Source organism: Trichosurus vulpecula, chromosome 1, assembly GCF_011100635.1.
Source record: "Trichosurus vulpecula isolate mTriVul1 chromosome 1, mTriVul1.pri, whole genome shotgun sequence".
In the NCBI taxonomy this organism is placed as follows: domain Eukaryota; kingdom Metazoa; phylum Chordata; class Mammalia; order Diprotodontia; family Phalangeridae; genus Trichosurus; species Trichosurus vulpecula.
The window spans coordinates 113,689,799-113,709,305 of NC_050573.1; the positions used below are offsets into that span (position 1 = coordinate 113,689,799).

The window sequence follows — 19,507 nt, forward strand, 5'->3', positions numbered from 1 at the left end:
ATAATGGCCCTCCTCCCCAATATAATACATTCTATCAGGGGAGACAATGTACAGACTTATAAGTATATACAAAACCCATATAATGAAGATTCTTGATAACCTTGGGGTGGAAATGGAAAAGCTAGGGAAGAAGGTGGTTCTTGAAGGAAACCGAGTATTCAGCAGAGGCCGAGGTGAAGAAGGAGAGCATCCAAGGCATGGGGGACAGCTAGTACAAAAGCTTGGAGCAGGGGATAGAGTATATCAGTGTATGTTATATATCAGTAATAACCAGAGGGATGATGGTGGGAATACTGAGAGGTTGAGCTTTGGCCAGTCAGGAGGGGCAGCAGGACAGTGAAGGAAGTGATTCATTGGTAAAGAAGAGTATAGATTTGGCCTGGTTCACCAAGGGGCTCAATGTTTGCAAGAGATGAGAGTAATAGCCAAAGGAGGGTGATAAACTAGAAAGGGACTGAAGGATGGAGGAATTGGAGGTCAAAGTGAATCCCAGAATACTTTTAAAGAGTAGTAAAGCTTAGGAAGAAATGGAATAACAGGAGATTACAATTGGACAAAGGGCTTTCAAAGTTCATGGTCATGGAGGTAGTGAGTTGTGAGTGATGGCAAGGTCAAGGGTGTAGATGTCCCTGTGTATAACTGAGGTGGAATGGAAGTCATGGGAACTGAGTAGGCTGAGAAACTATTAAGTTAGGTCATTCAGGGGAACATCAGTGTGGATGTTGGAGAGTATGAGGGCAGGAGTTGGAAGGGAGAGACTGTGAGCCAATTAAACTCATTGAGAAAAAATGGAGAGTACCTTGAGGACTGATAAAGAGCAACCACCAGAATCTTAATTGGGTGTAACATTTGCATAAAGTGAATCTCACTGGAGGAAAGGAGGGAGAATCTGGAAATTGCAGTGGAGAGCAAGGAATATTCTGACTCCCCTTTCAGGACCAATAAGTCAATGGGTATAAGAGAATCAGAACTCAGAGATCGCCAGGGGAAAAAGAGAATGAGAAGATCTTTAAAAAATGTCAAATTCCTTCACTAAGAAAATAGCATGCTGTTCTTTAGATCATCTGACCTCGGTCATTCTTGTTCTCTTTGGCTAGTGTGAAGCTCTCTACCTCTACGGGGTCATGCTCTTGGTTATTGATCAAAAGATCGAAGGCGAAGTCAGAGAGAGGATGTTGGTTTCCTACTATCGATACAGGTGACTATGCTCGGCTTGTGTTTGTGAAAAGAAAACCGCTGAAAAAATGCAGCATATGTTGTATGGTTCCAAAATAGATGCAACAGAAGATTTGCCCCACCATTCCAGACCCTTGTGAAAGTAAAACATATATGTCCTGAGAGGGACACTGGTAAAATATCAAACAGCAAATTGGGTCTAATTTTGTTTACCAAATTATTTTAAAGCATTTTGGAAGTCTTATCTTTAACTTCTTTATTTCTATTCGTACAAAAACTTAAGCAAGTAATGATAATGGCTAGCATTTATATAGCTCTTTATGGTTTGCAGAGAGAGGCTAAATGGTGTTCACCATCACACAGCTAGTAGGAGTTTAAAGCCAGATTTTAACTCAGGTCTCCTTGGTTCCAGGTCTAGCACTCTGTCCATTCTGCCAACTCACAGTAAATGAAGTTGTGGAATTTTTAACTGTCATCACAGAATCATAGGATTTAAGAATTAGAGGAGACCTCAGAGGCAATTTAGTCCAACTCATAAACAAAAGGAATCCCCACTATAAGGTACTGGTCTCTGCTTAAAGACCTCCAGAGAGGAAGCCAGTCCCCATCCCTCTATTCCCCACCTCCTCCCCAGGCAACCCTTCCCTCTTTGGGATGGCTGTAATTGTTAAGATCCTAACCTCAAGCCTCCATTAGCCTCCCCCCCTCCACCTCCCCATTGCTCCTGGCTCTACCTTTCAGGGCCTAATGGAACAAATCTAATCCCCTCTCCACCTAACAGCCTTTCAGACCCTTGAATACAACCGTCAGATCAAGTAGTTGTTAGCTGCTCTGTTTTGGGAAGAGAGAGAACCTGCAGGTGTCTGAATAAATAAAGGCCCTGTCTCTGCTGTTTTCATGCTTTTGAGGCAGACTGGGGGTCTGTTCCCTATACTCTGCATCTTTTCCCTCTTTCAGTCCATTCAGTCTGTCGATCCTAGGGACAAAATCTCGTTTCTCTTTTCTTTTACCTTCACCCAAATATTTCTGTCTGCTTCCACTCTTTGGTTCCTGGGGTTCCTCACAGGAGGATGCCTTCTTCATGTCTACTGTGATCCCAGCCTTGCTTTTACCAATCTCCGGCCAAGATCTCTGGGCCCATGAGCATTTGAAAATAGAGTACGTAACTGTGGTTTTATTGAGCCATCACTGCTAAATGCCATATTATATCAGTTCTGGGCCTGGAGTCAGGAAGACTTGAGTTCAAATCAGGCCTCAGATACTTACTAGCTGCGGGACCCTTGATAAGTCACTTAACCTAGTTTGCCTCAGTTTCTTTATCTATAAAATGAACTGGAGAAAGAAATGGCAATATCACTCTAGTATCTTTGCCAAGAAAACCCCAAATAGAGTCACAATTTGTCAAACACAGATGAAACAACTGACCAACAAATACAAATGATATGTGCAGAGTAAACTGGAGATGATCTCAAAGGGAAGGTAGTAGCATTAAGGCTTCTTGCAGAAGATAGGATTTTAACTGAGACCTAAAGGCAAACAGAAGGTAGAAATGAGGCCAGGAGGCCAGTGCCCATTGTTGAGTGTGTGGACGGGTATAAAGTGTAAAATATTGAAAAGATAAGAAGGGGCCAAGTTATGAAGGGCTTTAAAAGCCAAACAGAGGATTTTACTTTGAATCCTGAGGTAATAGGAAGCCTCTGGAGTTTTTTGAGTAGGGGGCTAATATAGGATCACCTGTCCAAGCAGTTTCCTTCCTCACTGGTCGTTGACAATATGTTGATATGTTTACTTATCCCATGAGCACCAGCTTATATTTCATTCACATTAGTATCATTGGAAACCAATTTTTAAAATCCATGTATTTTCCTAGAAACACACTGTGAGCAACTATACCTCTATTCCTGGTAGGATTTTTTTGGGGGGGAGGGGAGGGAAACCTTTAAAATCTCATTTTGAAAATGTATCTTTTCTCCTTTTGAATCTCTCTAAATTAAGTCAGTTGCCAGCTACCAGTCCTTTTATTAATACATCATCTTTTCCTGTGTAGTTCTTACTGACATTTGGTTTACAATATCTGGTCCACTTGAATGAGTGGTCATCTAGTCCATACTGCTGCCTACGTAGGATTTCACACTCAAGGGATTCCCTAGAAAAAGGAAGTTTTTAAAGACTTCTGTTAGAAGGAAACAGCCTTCTATGGGGAAGAAATGGATATTGCATCATATTTTTAAAAGATTTTATGGTGAAGTTTTGCTGTTTTAAATAACATTGGTTATTGTAAAATATTGACATTGGAAGACAGAACCAGTGCCCACCTCATAAGTTAGTTATGTTGCATCAGGCTGATACTGGACCTGGTTTTTGTGTTTGAAGTATGTGAATTGACTTGCAGTAGATCTGAATCTGTTGCACTAGGTTTCTACTCTTTTGAATTAAAATTTCTGATTTCTATATAAAGTATTTTCTGTTTTGTTTCCTATTGTGATATGACAGTGCTGCTCGATCTTCTGCTGACTCAAATATGGATGATATTTGCAAACTGCTTCGTAGTACAGGCTATTCTAGTCAACCAGGAGCCAAAAGACCACCCAACTATCCAGAGAGTTACTTTGGCAGAGTGCCCATTAGTGAAACTTTTGTCAGCATGGTTATTGGGCGATTAAGATCTGATGATATTTATAACCAGGTAGGCATCGAATTCATTTTAAATTTAAAACAATCTATGCTTAAATAATTTTTCCATATTTTTGCTAGATAAAAAAACCGTATTTCTAATTTCTGGTTTTGTAAAGTTAATGCATTGCAGGCAGTGTTAAGATCTAAGAAAATTATTTTATTGTATCTCCAATTGTTTAAGTAAGCAAACTAGATCTTGGACTTATTTATGTTCTAGAGTTCTTTGTTGTAGTAGCATTTGACTTACACAGCTTTGCTTTTCAACCAAATCTTCATGGACTTGGAAAAATGAGCACATTAGTTAAGCTTCACATATGAATATCATTAAAACTTGTTTGCTTAGATAAGAGGTGGGGGGATTTTTCATTTTCTTGAGTGCTGTTCTCATCTTTATAAGAACTCGTTCCTTTTCTCCCCCCTCCAAAGAGTTAAAAAGAATTAAAATGGCCATAGAATGTTATTATAATTAAAGTTAAAGAAATGTAGACCAAATGCAGGTGCAAGGCTACAAGTCAGTTCTCCCTCAAAAATCTGCCAAGTGCCATGATTGAAATAGAAAGTAATTTTATTGTATTCTCTTCAAATGCAAATTATTTTTTGCAAATTAGTAAGAATGCTGTGAAATATACATCTAATCTTCTTTATACCGAGACTCATCATCAGAATGAAATCACGTAATCCTTCTTAAAAGGCATAATGAATTTACCGAAGGCTTTTTTATCAAACATTATAAAGGATACAATTCTAAATTAGCATAGCATGAAAGTTTCTCCCACCACTGGAGGCCTTCAAGCAGAGGTATCTATCCATCTGTTTTAGAAGGGGATTCATGCTTCACCTATTAGTTGGATGACTTTCAGAGTCCTTTGCAACTCTTAATATTTTATTATTCTATAAAGATGTTTTAATGTAAGATTCTGAAGTCACCCTTTGAATTATATGCAGAATAAGCCCTGTTATTCATTTTTCCTTAAAAAATTTTGACCCAGATTTGAGAAGCATCTAATTGGATCAAGTTTGTGGTATCTTAGAAACAACAAAGTTATTTTTTATCTACTGACAAGTCCCCCTTCAACTAGGGCTTGCAAGATAATGTAGTATTGTTGGGGGTTTTTTTAATATTCATTTTCTATTTACTCCATGTTATCTGAATTTTCCACTGACTTCAGAGGGTGTTGAAGACAATAAACAGGCTTCATCACTGCGTGGTCTGTACTATTCTGTATTTTCCCTAAGTGTGACAAGCAGTTGCTACAGACTGTCACTGTGAATACTAACCAAGAATCAGGAAGGAACCCTTTACTGTGCTAATGTTTTAGACCAGTGCTTCTTAAACTGTGGTCATGACCCACAGCTTATGAAGTGCTGAAGGGGTCATGAGTGGAAAAAAATTTAAGAAGCCCTGTTTTAGACAACCTGCTAGCTGCCTTTTTTTTTTAAATGACTTACCATTAAAAGACTCTTGAAGTCAGATTCAATACCAGTTCATTTTCCTCCCTTCCTATGCCCAGCTTCATCAGCTGACCACTACAGAAGATTTTTTTATGTACTTCATTCCTGTCCACTCTTACAATCGCTGTGATTTCTTGCCCTTTTCCCTTGCCTTGTTCTATATCTCTTCTTTACTTTGTCCCTCTTCCTACCATCTCCTAAAATTAATGAAACAAAACACCTTAAAATATAAAGGCTATACTTATCTTTGTAGACATTGCCACCATCAAAATGATGCTTGGGCCTCCACTCTTCTTTGTAGATGATATGAATGATAGAGAAGGGGGAAATGTTGGTGTTGGTTCTCCTACCACACAATAGTTTGTGGGTCTTATAGGTCTGATCCCTATAACTCTAGTTAGAGGTCCCCATTGCCAGTCTACAGAACACTGATTTAGAACAGCTGGTGTGTATCAACTATTTGGCAAGTGTGTGACAGAAAATATCCTGAAATTCAAGCATTGTGGGTTTTCCTCTTTATTCTAGGTTTCGGCATATCCACTGCCAGAGCACCGGAGCACTGCCCTTGCAAATCAAGCTGCTATGCTCTACGTGATCCTCTATTTTGAACCATCTATTCTTCATAACCATCAAGCAAAAATGAGAGAAATAGTGGATAAATATTTTCCAGATAACTGGGTACATATCTTTATTGTACATTAAGTTTTTGCCAGACTTTATGCTACAAAATGCTCTTTCTTTCTTTTTTTTTTCCTCAACAAAAAGATGGTTGACCCAAAAAGAGGGTGGGCCAGTTACCTAGTAGGAGTAAGGAATTAGGGTTCAACATAGCAGACCTTGGGCTCCATTGATGATTCCATGGTGTGAATGGATTTAGGGGAAGGCTTCCAACATGTTAGGTAGACCTTCTGGGGAGGTCCAGATTTTTTTATTGGAACCTTTTAATTGTTTTTATAAATAGTTGGTTTTAAAGTAAAATCACACTAAAATACATGCTTCCATGGTCACTGTTAGCCATTAATTTATTCAAAGAGTTTTAATTTTTTTTTTGTATTTACCTTTCCTATCCTTGGACCAATATCCTAGCCTCATCTATTACAGATACAACTCATCTGTGACTTTTAGTCTTAGGGAATTGTGGCTCGGAGAGGTAGTGAGTCACATAGCTGGTCACGGTCATAAATGGGTTTTGAAGCCAAGCCCCACTTACTTCAAAACCAGGACTCTATCCAGCACTAAGTGCCATGCTGGCTCTTATATAGTACAGTTTGGCTTTATACTGAATTTCACTTTTAAAATGTCATGAAATTCTTCAGTTACAGTTGATAATTTGAATTTTTTAGACTTGTTTGAAATCTATAATTTTTTATTTTAAATTTAATGAGAGAAAGAAAATAGTATTTATGAATCACTTCACTTGTACGTAACACTCTACTCAGTATTACCAAGGATTGACAAAATATAGAGCAGACTAGACTCCTGTCCTTAGGAACTATACAGTGTTTCCCCTCATCCAACCCTTGATTTTGCATTATAAGTGGCCTATATGAACATGCTTATTGACATTCTTAAGAACAGCTTGAAGTTGGGAATTGATGGGCACAGTTGCGCTTCTTAGAGTACTTAGAATTGAGTGATGAAGAAAAAGATTGTAGTCTTGCCCCTTTTTTCTGGCTAGATGCCAACGTAGAAATTACATTTAGGCTATAGCACTAAATTCATAGATATTTTAATTAAAAGGAAAGTTAGCTCTTTGGGAGTTAAAGCTTCATGAAAGCAGGTTCTCTTCCCTCCTTTCTCTGATTTGTTTGGCTTTCCAGAAAGCTCTCTACTGAAATAAAAGAAGGTGAGTTGGCACTATACTATATTTAAAACTAGTATTGAGTGGATTAAAAACTCCCTCTTGTTTCTGTTACATTATTAGCTCCTTGAGGGTTGGGCCATATCTCATACAACTTTGTAACCTCCTCAGTAGCTTATACAGAATAGGCATTATTAAATATTTATTGAATGAATGAATATTTACTATTTTAGGTGATTAGCATTTACATGGGAATCACAGTCAATCTTGCAGATGCTTGGGAACCTTACAAAGCTGCAAAAACGGCTCTGAATAACACATTGGATCTTTCAAACATCAAAGAGCAGGTATGTCTGGTTAATCAAAGAAAGATTGCTCTTAACTGTTTGCATGACAAAGCATAAACTGTATCAATACTCTGTTCAATTTGAGACAAGTCTATACAGGGATTTCAGTAGAATAACATTAATTCAATGATAAATTTCAAGCAAATTTCATTAAGTAATTTCATTAAGTATTAGCAAAATGCTAAAATCATGCAACATAATTAGAAAACAAACCTATAGCCTTTAGGAAGACATGATGAAGGCTAATCTTCATATTAGCACTTTAAGATTAACAAAGTGCTTTACATAAATTATCTTTTCTTATTGTAACTGCTACCTCAGTAGGTAGGCTCTGCTGTCATTCACTGTTTAGGCCCTGATTGACTCAGAATGAACGTAAATAACAATTGTTTCTGTTTTCACCAGAAATCCTGAGGGTCTTCGCCTCCCAGACCTTTTTTTTTTTTAAAGAGGCCTTTCTTTGCCTCATTTTTTATTAAGCCTTAATCACTGAATGGGAGCTGCCTCAGTCAAACTGAGACATGTTAAAGACCTTAGCTTGAAAAGGCCAAAGTCTCCTGCTGCATGGGGTCCATCTCCAGGTGTCCTGATCCATATCTGACCACTGGACCCAGATGGCGCTGGAGGAGAAAGTGAGACTGGTGACTTTGCACAGCCCTCCCTCACTTAAATCCAATTCACTTGAATGTCATAGCATCACCTTCCTGATGTCATGGTCCTCTTCAAGAACCAAGGACAAACAGCAAGCAAACAACAAATGAGAATACTGAGACAGATTAAGTGCCTTGCCCACAAACACACACCTAGGAAGATCTGACTTGATGACTCCAATTTCAGCACCCTAGCCTGTGTGCCACCTAACTGCCTAAACGATAGCCCAAATGTCATATCATAGTAAGGGACCATAACCCTTAATGACTTGGTTTGCTTTTTTTACTCATCTTTCTTCTCATCAGCAGAGTTGACTCTTAATGAATTGGCTGAGATTAATGTTTTGTATTGATAAAGTGAAAGGTGATGAGAGCATCCTTAAGAAATAGTTTCTACCACGCATCTCCATCTGTGATTCAGAATGTATCTAGGAATATAGATGGGTAAATGGGCCTAAGCAAATGGACTCCTAAAAGTATAAAGGGTTTGCTTCTCTTTTATAAGGCTTCATTCTGTTTCTTTGATAAGAATTCAAAGGAGAAAGAAAAACCTAGAGAGAAGAATAATTGGTTTGGGGGAGCACAGCTAGCTTTTCATAGCCTATTCCTCATTCTGGCAGTCTGGATTTTAAATTTTCTGTTCCACAAAGAACAATATTTTTCTCCATGTACTCCTCCTCCCCACCAAAAAAAAAAGGGGTCTAGCCTGCTTTATTTAGGTAAATTATACTTTATAAATGATGTGTAAAATAATTTGGTTTCTGGCATTTATCCTGAAGAAAGTGAAGTTCATTACTTCGTACTTCCAGAGTATTAATTTTTCATTACCAAGATGCCTTTCCAAATTTACATATTCTGCTTTGTGACATTTTTAATTGATTGTTTAGTACCTACTGTTGGAATATCACTTGACAGTCCCCACCCAGCTGGAAAGCATCAATAATGTTTTAAATTTTATTTTACTTCCCTCCTTGGATAAAGAAAGTAGACTAGATATCTGCCTATTCTTTGCCTAAATTCGAGCCGTTTCTGTTGTCCACTAAAATCTGGCCCACTTTTATTGTCCACTATAGCCTTACGCATACAGTAGTTTATACCTTTCAGCTGCTTCTGCCTTGAATTTCAAGGTAAACAGTAATGAAATAGCTGGCTATAGCAAGCTACATTCTTACCTCTTCCTCAACAGCTCCTTAAACACCTATAATTCATCACATGATATCATTCAATTTGTATAGTTACTGTAACTGTTTTAACATGATTCACTGCCATGTGATCGTTTGCAAGTTATAAATTTTATGTGTATATGTGTGTATGTATATAATACTTTCTGTTGAACTAATTAAATTTTTTTACCCTCAAAGGCAAGCAGATATGCCAGTGTCAGTGAGCGGGTACATTCCCAAGTGCAGCAGTTTCTAAAAGAAGGTTACTTAAGGGAGGAATTAGTTCTGGATAACATCCCAAGGCTGCTAAACTGCCTGAGAGATTGCAATGTCACTATCCGATGGTTGATGCTTCATACTGCAGACTCAGGTAACATCCATAATTTGTAGCCTTTGGCATGATATCTCATGCTTAAAATTAGCAGAGTTCCATTCTCCCTCATAAAGTATAGCAGTCCAGAAGAGAAGATCCTTTAAATAAAACCCTGATCCCAAGGCTTAGTAGAAAGAGGACTGGCATTAGAGCCAAAAGGCCTGAGTATGGGTCCCAGCTCTGCAACCTACTAGCTGAGTGACTTTGATCAAGCAAGCATTCCTAAGTCTTGGGTGATTAAGAAAAGCTTTACAGAGGAGATAAAAATTTTAGTTGGTTCTTAAAAATGGATAGCTTTTTTAGTCATCGAGGCAGAGAGATTATGTGACATTCTGGGCAGGGAGATTATGTGACCAAAGGTAGGGACATAAAAGGGATAGTTGGGAAATGTTGATTAAAGTAGTTTATTTGGAATGGGAGTCATTTGGAGGCTAGGCAGATTGGGCATAGATCTTGCAGGACTTAAAATGTCCAATGGAGTTTGTACTTCATACTTTAGAGAGGAAGTATGGTGTAGTGTCCAGAGTGCTGGTCTTGGAAGCAGAAAGACATATGTCCAACTCCTTCCTCAAACACTGTTTGGATGTATGACCCTGGACAAGTAACTTGATCTCTCTGATCCTCAGTTTCCTTATCTGTAAAAATAAGGGGTATCATAGGCCAGGTCTAATTTAAGCTAGTCTGGTGGTTTCAGTTCAGGATTAGAACATAACGAGACCCTCGTAGACCAACATTGACAGAAAGGCCCTATTCACATAGGACCTTATATAGCATTCTTTACAGTAGCAAAAAAACATGGAAACTAAATGTGTGTCCATCAATTGTGGAATGACTGATCAAATTGTAGCATATGTATGTAATGAAATATTATACTATAAGAATCAAGGCAATCCATGTCATCTGTGCACAAGGGGGATGGACCGTCTTGAGGTGATGGGTCCCCCCCTCACAGGAGCTCTTCCAACACAGACAAGACAACCACCCTTCTGGGATGGTCTAGTGAGTGTTTCTTTCTGAAAAGGAGGATAAGGCCTCTTCTACCTCTTTGTGATTCTATTATATCAAGTTTACTTAGCACCACAGATCTAGAGCTGGAATGGACCCTAGAGACCATCTAGCCTAGCTCCCCATTTTACAGATAAGGAGCTGAATCCAAGAGAGTTCAGTGAAGTGATTTTCTTAGGGCTACCATTTAGCCAGTATCTATGGCAGGATATGAACTCCATTCTCCCTCACTCTGTCTAGCACTCTCTCCACTACACCAGCCTATATTGAAGTATCCACCTTTTTATCCACTTAAAATAGGAACATTTGCTTATATACGATCTTCTCCAGTCTAATTATTTCCAGTCACTTTAATTTTTTTCCCCTGAATAACAGGTTCCCAACCTTTTTGTCACTGTGGTTGTTGATGGATTCATTCTAATCAGTCCATCCTTCTGCTGTCGCAAAAGATTGAACCTACCTCATCTCAAAAAGTTTTTGAAAATTTCTGAAGGAGATGATAGAGAATAGTCTGGACCACACCAGGAACAACAGCTATGAGATCGAAGAAACCTTCAAAATAGTAGCACCAAATCTAATTAATTAGGTATAAGGCACAGTACAGACCAAGGAAGAAAAGATAATGAGTAGTGATAGTCTTGGCTTCCCCAGTTTTGCTGATCATAAAGGGTTGTGGGAGGATCGCAACTGATTCAAGGTAGATTGAGAAGGTCCACAAGATCTCAAGTGGAGAGAAATCATGATTGACTAGAAACAAAAGCCCTCCAACAGGGAGTGCCAGAAATGTAGCCTTAAACTTCATGTAGATTAAGTACACAGTGGCATATGCGCAAGCAATGTAGAGCTTCCGAATCTTATAGCTTGGAGTCCGTAACTGTTAAGACCCTTGGAAAGGCCTTAGAGTTCCCCTTCATTTAGAGATGGACATGTATAGGTATATAATGTATAAATCATTAGGACGATCCCTGGCTTGGAGAGGAGACAACCTCCTCATAGTGAAAGAAAGAAGGGAGAGTGGGATCTGAATTGAGATTTAAGAGAGCAGAATCTAAAGGACAGGCTGAGTCAGGGTCTTGGTTTATCAGTGGGGCCAGAATCCTAAATTGATTAAATAGATGAATGTGTGGACAGACATGGATGGATGAATGAAAGAAGAGAGTATAGCAAGAGCATTTATTAAGCAATTACTACATTTCAGGTACCTTACTAAGCACTAGGGATACAAATATAAGCAAATAAGGCAGTCCCCATCCTAAAGTAGGTTACATTCTAATAGAAGAAGACACATATATAGGGAAAATAGAGGGAATAGAGGGGTGAGGGGGCAAAAGTCAACCCATGTGGAAGAAGGAGAAAATTTATGGAGAGAGCCTAGGTGAGGGTCAAGTGAAGCATTGATGGGATCCTTCCTAAAATGGTGGTCCAGGGAATAGCAATGAGGAAAGGAGAAGGCCTCAGGAAGTTGAGATGAGTATGAAACCAAGAGAACAAACAGAGCTTGAGGTCAAAAAGGTTGTCTAAAATGGCTTAGAAGACAGAATGCAGGCAGGCAATGTTAAAAATTACCTGATTCAGCCTGCCCTCCCTAAGGCTTTGGCCTTTCATGGCACAAACATATATTCTCCACCCCCAGGCTACATTGACACTTTGCTGTGATGTCCTCTTCGTGATCCAGCTTCACTAGTCTGTCTACCTCAAAAACCTTCCTTCCACCTATAGCCACTCAGCTGTGTTTGACTACAAACAACCCCTTATCCTAGATTGTGCCGGGTTGGGTTTTTTTTTCTTTAAAGTTAAGGCTTTAAAGGATATAGTAGAGCAGAGCCTGGGAGAGTTCCCTCCTTCCTGCTCCCCTGGGAAGCATGAGGGTACAACAGTCTCAAAATCAGTTCTTTTTAAGTACATCGAGTAAGGAGCTGAAGTGACCTCGGTGTTCAAATCATTATTAGTGCCTTCTGTTTCTGGTATCCACTGGAAAGCCTTGAAGTATTTTAACAAATCACTGAAAGATACTTCCAGGATGGCGACCTGGGGCTAAATGGTCATATTTTCCTACTCAATTAAAGAAGAACTAGCATGTCCTTCAGGAAGATTGCCATTATAGATCACCCAGATTTAGAGCTGGAAGAGGTCTTAGAAGTAGTTTGTCCAACCTCCTCATTTTATAGATGAGAAAACAGGCCCAGATATGTTAAATGACTTGCCTCAGGTCATACAGATAGTAATAGTTCAAACCTTATTTGAACTGAAGCCTTTTGCTCCAAACCCTTTACCAGGTGCCATTTCTTCCATAAAGCCATCATTGTTCTTCCTAACCAAGAATTTCTAATAGCACTTTGTCTGGATCTCTCTTTTGTCCTTGTAACATTCTACTTTATAGCTTACTTATTTGTATATATGACCAATCAATAGTTGAAGGTTAGGTTGTTTCCATTGTATTCCATATTTCTCATTTTTAGTATTTTGAGTATTTTTTTAACAGTTTTGATCTTAGCTCTAATACCATGTCTTCCAGAAGGATCCAAGTCTTAGTGAGTGCTAGAAAATAGGAAGAGTGAGAAAAGATGAAGTTTAAGATGGGAGGAAACTTTTTAATTATGGTGTAGAGATCCCAGTGGACACAGTGGAAGGGATAGCAGATTTAGAGTGGGGCTTTGGGGCTGGAGGTGAAGGATAAGGAAACAAAGAATTGGGGCTTGGGGGCAAGGGGAGGGATTGTTCTTCAGTTTGGGGTTTTGTATCACTGCGATGGGGAAAATAAGAAGCAATGGTACTATGTTAAGCATTGCGGAATGAGTCCAGGCTGATTATCAGTAGATGGGGAGAGGTCAACTGCTGATGTCCAGAAGAAGGCAGTCAAGATGGCAAAGGCTTCAAAGATCACACCATATGGGGATGAGTAGAAAGAACCTGAGGTATTTACCCTGGCAATCACATGATGTAGGAAGGACATGATAGCCATCTGTCTTTGGGTATTTGAGGAGCTATCACTCGTACAAGGGAATAGATTTGTTCTGTTTTACCAGAACTAGGAGCAGTGGATCAAAGTTGCAAAGAGGCGGATTTAGATTTTAACATATGGAAAACTTTCCTAACAATTAGAGCTTTCTAGAAGTGAAATAAGCTGCTTCAGGCAATTATGAGTCCCCCCTCACTGGAGGTCTGCAAGCAAAAGCTACCTAATCACTTGTGGAAACTGTAAAAAAGAGGTGATTATTCAGACAGACCTCAGGTTATTCTTTGTAGCCACAGCAGTGAGGAGATAGCATATGGTTAATAAATGCTTGTTGATTAATTGCTTGAATTAGATTGCTTCTGAGGTCCCTTTCATATCTGAGATTATGTGATCCTTGCATTTTATTTGTAACCTGTGACCGTTACTTCTAATTGTCAGGAAGAAGCATGCTCTAATTCTTTGAATCAGGAAACAATCTTTTAAATTGAAAATAATGAGAGGAAAGGTTACTTGACTTTGATGATGTCCACTTTACCACTGTCTCCTAAGTAGAGCAGAGAGAAAATCTTGTAAAGATTATTGGTCTGGAGATGATTGCTGAGGTTTATTTATTCTTATTTTTAAATATTTTGCTTGTGAAGCCGCTAAGTAATCAGGTAGTCTCCCTGTGCTCATAAGAGCTTATGCAAATTGCATTTTGATATGCATTATGCAAATTGATAACTTTTTCCCTCCTGCACATAGCCTGTGATCCAAATAACAAACGCCTTCGTCAAATCAAGGACCAAATTCTGACAGACTCAAAGTACAACCCAAAGATCCTCTTCCAGTTGCTGCTCGATACTGCCCAGTTTGAATTCATACTTAAAGAGGTAACAAATGATTATTTTATAAAGGAAGCATTGAAATAATCCACATCATGAGAAACATTTACATAGCACTGTGAAGTTTACAGTATGCTTTACATACACTATCTTATTTTGAACCTCACAACTGCCCTTGAGAGTCCTGTCTCCATTTTACAGATGATGAAATCAAGGCTTATAAAGGTAGCAATTTATCCATGATCATACAGCTCCTGTAGTAATTTTCAGAAGTAAGATTTGAACCCCAAGTCTCCCTAACTGCAGTCTACTACTTTCTCCATTAAAATGTAAACACTCGACTTTGAATCAAATTACCTCAATTCATAGGTCATTGAGATTTAAAGCTGGGAGAAACCTTAGAGATTATCTGTTCTCTCTGATTTTTCAAATAAGACACCCATGGGCCCAGAGGAGTGAACTTACTTACCCAAGGAAATAGAAATAGTAATTTGCATAGCTGAGGTTTAAACCAGGGTATTCTGATTTTAAAACCAGAGTCCTGTCTTATTCTTGGACCAGCAACTAGCCATTTATTATGTGCAAAGTCCCAGCATTCCCAGTCTAACTAGGACACTTACTAGATGAGTGATCATAGACCTCCCTGAGCCTAAGCCTATTCATCTGTAAAAAGGGGGTGGCAATACTTCCACTACTACTTTGCAGGATTCTTACGAAGATGAGACATTCATCCCTAGTCTCTCCTGAGCTCCATTCCAGCATCACCACTTGTCTATTGTACATTTCAAACTGGATTTCCCAAAGGCATCCTAAAATGAATAGACAAAACAGAACACATTATTCCCTTCCCCCACCCCCACCCCTGCCCCACAAAAAAAAAAAGAGAAAAGAAAAAAAAAAGAAGGAAACAAGCATTTATTAAAAATTTAGTATGGACCTAGCACTTAGAGATATTATCTCATTTGATTCCTGGGAATTCCTGGGAAGTAAGTGCTATTATCACCCATAGTTGAGGAAACTGAGGGGTGCCAAAACCAACTCTCCTCTGAAATGTCCTGTTTGGGTTGAAGCTACCCCCATCCTTCTAGTCACCCAAGTTCACAATCTGTCTTCTCCTTTACTTCTCACTCTGTATTTCCAATCAGTCTCCAGGTCTTGTCAGTTCCACCTCCACGGTCTCCCTTGCATCTGCCCCACTTCTCTCTACACATATCCTCACCACCCTATTTCAGGCCTTCCTCACTTTCTGGGACTGTCATAGTAGCCTCCTAATTAGTCTCCCTGCTTCCAGTCTCACTTTTTCAGTCCATCTTCTCTACACCTTAGAAAGTGATATTACTAAAGCATAGGATTTATTATGTCACTCCCCTGTTCAGTAATCTCTAGTGGCTCCCTGTGTCCTCCAGAATCAAATACTAACTCCTCTGCTTATCATTTAGAACCTTTTGCCCTTGGCTGCAACCTCACTTTCCATTCTTATTATGCATGACTTCCCTTCACACCCTCTGGATGAGCCTAAGTGGCCATTTTGCTTTTTTGAGGATCTACCATCTTTTGCTGTGCTTTTGCACAATCTGTCCCCCCACGCTGGGAGTGCAATCCATGCTCATTACTTCCTGTTAGACTCCATTTCCTTCTCAACTCAACCACCTTTCCTACATAATTGATACATCAATTCAGCAAGCATTTATTAAATGCCTGATAGGTTCCACACTCTCTGTGTGGTGCCAGGATACAAAAGCATTCTCTGCTCTCAAGGACCTTACATTCTGTTTAGAGTAGGTGGATGACATGTCCACATATAAGTAGGTACAAAATATATACAAGGTAATGTTTGTGGCAAGGTGCTAATGACTGGAGGAGCACAAAGAAAAGCCTCACACAGGAGGTAGCAATTTGGCTGAGCCAGTGATACAGAGACAGAAATGAAGCTGTCTCTGTTCTCAAGGACTTTCCGTCCCATTGGAGAAGACAACAGGGATACAGAATAAATGCAGGGTTGTTTACTAAGGGAGGGCACTAGCAGTTGGGGGAATCAGGAAAGGGATCTGTGAGGTAGAAGGGAGTAAGGGAGTCATTGCAAGGATGAGCAGCAGCCCATGCAAAACGGAGTCCCACAACCATAAGAGAGTTTGGCTGCTCTGTAGAGCACAGGATGGAAAGTAAAATATACAATGAAGTTGGAAGGGTTGGTCTGGGTGCAGAAGGGATTTTTTAAAGATACATGTATAGCACTATCTATTCCTATGATACTTCTATTTTCCATGGTTTTTTCTGATTACTGATAGAGGTTAAGTAACCGCACACTCCAGTTTTGATTAATCTGATATACAGTCCACTGGGCCTAAGGACTAGAACTTTTCCTTCGCTTTCAACCAGACTTTGACCATTTTGGTTCCATCCCAAATATATGATTCTCCTCATAAAGAAAAAAAAAGCAAAATAGGAATTCAGTATTTTTCTTCCTTTCTTCCTTCATCTGTTACCATCCCCTTCATACCAAGCAGTTGTCCCTTTTTCTTTGATCTTCTGCTGCCCCTACCATTATAGCTACAAAAACTCTTAGTGTTGTCCATAGCATCCATAACCAGGGTCTAGTTTTTGTGATGCTATTTATACAAGACCAGGCTACTTTTTTCTGTATAACATCAGAGATCTGTCCTCACTTCTATCTTCTGTACTCCATGGACAAGTCATAACCTCTCTAGTTCTGTATGCTCATCTGTAATAAGAGAGTATTGGGTTTGACAGTCTACAAGGATCCCTCTGCATTTTTTTTTAAATTCTGTATTGTCCCTGTGGATCTTCATTGGTTTCCTTAGATCCTCCTTCCTTTATTGGAACAATTTTCGTTTGTTTTAGCAGAATTTTATTTGTGAGAGCATCACATCATTCCTGGACTAACATCCCCTGTAGAACTTTAGGTCATGAAATCCTACCTAGCTGTTCCCTGAATTCTTTGAAATTATTAAATTCTGCTCAGTTTTTCACCTGTATGATTTCAGATACTAGATAGAGTACCTGAAGTTCATTTCATTTCTCCTTTGGCAACCAGCTCTTCCTAATTGGTCAGAATAGATCCAGAACAGCCATTTCCCCTGTTGAGTTGTTCTTACTTTTTGAGGAATTAAAGTATTTTATTAAAGCTAGTCAAGAATTTATCAGTTCTTTTCTTAGCAGAGAGAGTTCCCAGCAGACAGTTCTGACATTGAAGCCTCCTTGTTTTAGTATCATTTTGCTGTGTTTGCCCAGTTCATCATTTCCTTCTTCTGGTCTAGTGACCTGTAATCTTTTCTCACTATGATATTCCTTTTTTTCCTCTCCCTCCATTGACACTTCCCCAGGTGTTGTGTACCGTACTTTCCTGTCCTAGTTTCTGGATTTCCTCACTTAAGTATATTCTCTTGCTAGACACTGCTACCCCAATAACTTTTTTTTAATCTACTCTGTTCCTTTTGGATATGGTATAGCCTTTCATCATGATGCTCTGCCCATGAGTTGCATCTCAAGTGGGTCTCAGTGATACTTATGAAGCCAAATTCACCTGCTTTCTGAAGAGCTCTAGTTCATGCTGTTTATTACCCTTTCTTTACTCCTCTTTGCCGTGTCAGCCCTCTTGGTTCCTTGCTCTTTTTTTTTTGTCCTTTCTTGATTTCTTCATCCTTTATCATCCTGCCCAGATCACAAAGATTCCTCCCACAACCCCAACCAAGGTTCACTCCTGCCCAGGGATCTTTCTTCCTACTCCACAGGAGTCTTCTTCAGTTAATTAGTTTTTCCCAACAAAGGAAAAGATACAGTTCACCAATTATAAAGTTAGAAAGAACCTTGGAGATCCTGTAATTCTACACTCACCCTTCCTCTTCAAAGAGGAGGAAACTGAGGCCTAGAGGGAACAGGTGATTTGCCCAAGAACACTTGGGCAGAGAAAGCCAGATCCTAAACAGGAACCCATCTGCCCTGGCTCCCAACCTGCTAAGCTTTCCACTGCGCTGTTCTGTCTCTGGAATAAAAGCAGCTTAAGTAATGTTACTTTGGGGACCTTTTTTTTCAATTAAAATATGGATTTCATTCAGGGACTGTCAATAAAGTGTTTGATATTAGTTTCTTTCAACTACAAATGGCTTTTCTACCATTCTCACCAGATGTTCAAGCAGATGCTTTCAGAAAAGCAAGCCAAGTGGGAGCATCACAAGAAAGAAGGCTCTGAGAGGATGATGGAACTGGCTGATGTCTTTTCAGGAGTAAAGCCTCTAACAAGAGTGGAGAAAAATGGTAATGGTTCAAGAAGAAAATGTTGGTGCACTATATATGTATGTGAGGAGGATGTGAGTGCTAGAGAGCTGGGAAGATGGCAACCCCTTCGTTGTGCTTTTTCATTTCTGCTGATCAGCTCTTGATTGTATCCTCAAATAGCAATTTCATGCCACCATTTTTCTTGACTTGTTAACCTCTTTGGTCACAGAAAAGGATTACAAGCATTCCTTGCCTTTAACCCCTTCATAGTTCATTCATTCAATACACAGGGCTTAAGTACTGGACAGTTCTCAGATTCCCAGATTTCACCACCTTTGCTTGCCTGTTAGACTACTTACCTTCACACAAGTTAGCAGTCTGTGTTTGCATAAAAAAGGGACTGAAGACTGTTTATGAAAAGAATATTCCCAAATCTGAGCACAATACAAAGTCAGTGGAATGATTTTGAGGGCCTTTGCTTGCTTCAGGAAAATGTATCTAGAAAAAAAAAAGTATCCCTTAAAACATCCCAGGAGAGCTTTCTATAAGTATCTGGGCCATCTTGGGAGAGAAATGTTGTTTTTCAAATATTGTCTTTTATGTTCGAGCCAATATATAAGTTTTATGCCAAAGTTATGTCCAGGAGAGTTGTATTTCCATGTGTTCTATGTGTGTTTCTGTATATGAGAGCCCTTTATGCGGTCAGTGTGCACAATATATTTACACCTGTTTTATAGGGCTTTCAACTTGGTTTTACTCTTTTACATGAATAGGAATTAGTAGTTCTAGTAATTCAGCTTGTTGTATTGTTTCCTTTTACAGGAACTTATGGTTCATGGACTCAATCC

General features: G+C 39.2%; 1 protein-coding gene across 2 annotated transcripts in view; it reads left to right on the forward strand.

Moving 5' to 3' along the window:
• Window positions 1-19,507, forward strand: part of WASHC5 (WASH complex subunit 5) — a 68,205-nt gene that overhangs the window by 14,596 nt on the left and 34,102 nt on the right. For both annotated transcript variants that reach the window (XM_036762561.1, XM_036762568.1), the window contains exons 5-11: window positions 1,098-1,198; window positions 3,670-3,862; window positions 5,830-5,982; window positions 7,339-7,452; window positions 9,464-9,635; window positions 14,344-14,471; window positions 18,569-18,698. In XM_036762561.1, coding sequence (XP_036618456.1) covers window positions 1,098-1,198; window positions 3,670-3,862; window positions 5,830-5,982; window positions 7,339-7,452; window positions 9,464-9,635; window positions 14,344-14,471; window positions 18,569-18,698 — 991 coding nt within the window. The remainder of the gene's footprint in view (window positions 1-1,097; window positions 1,199-3,669; window positions 3,863-5,829; window positions 5,983-7,338; window positions 7,453-9,463; window positions 9,636-14,343; window positions 14,472-18,568; window positions 18,699-19,507) is intronic.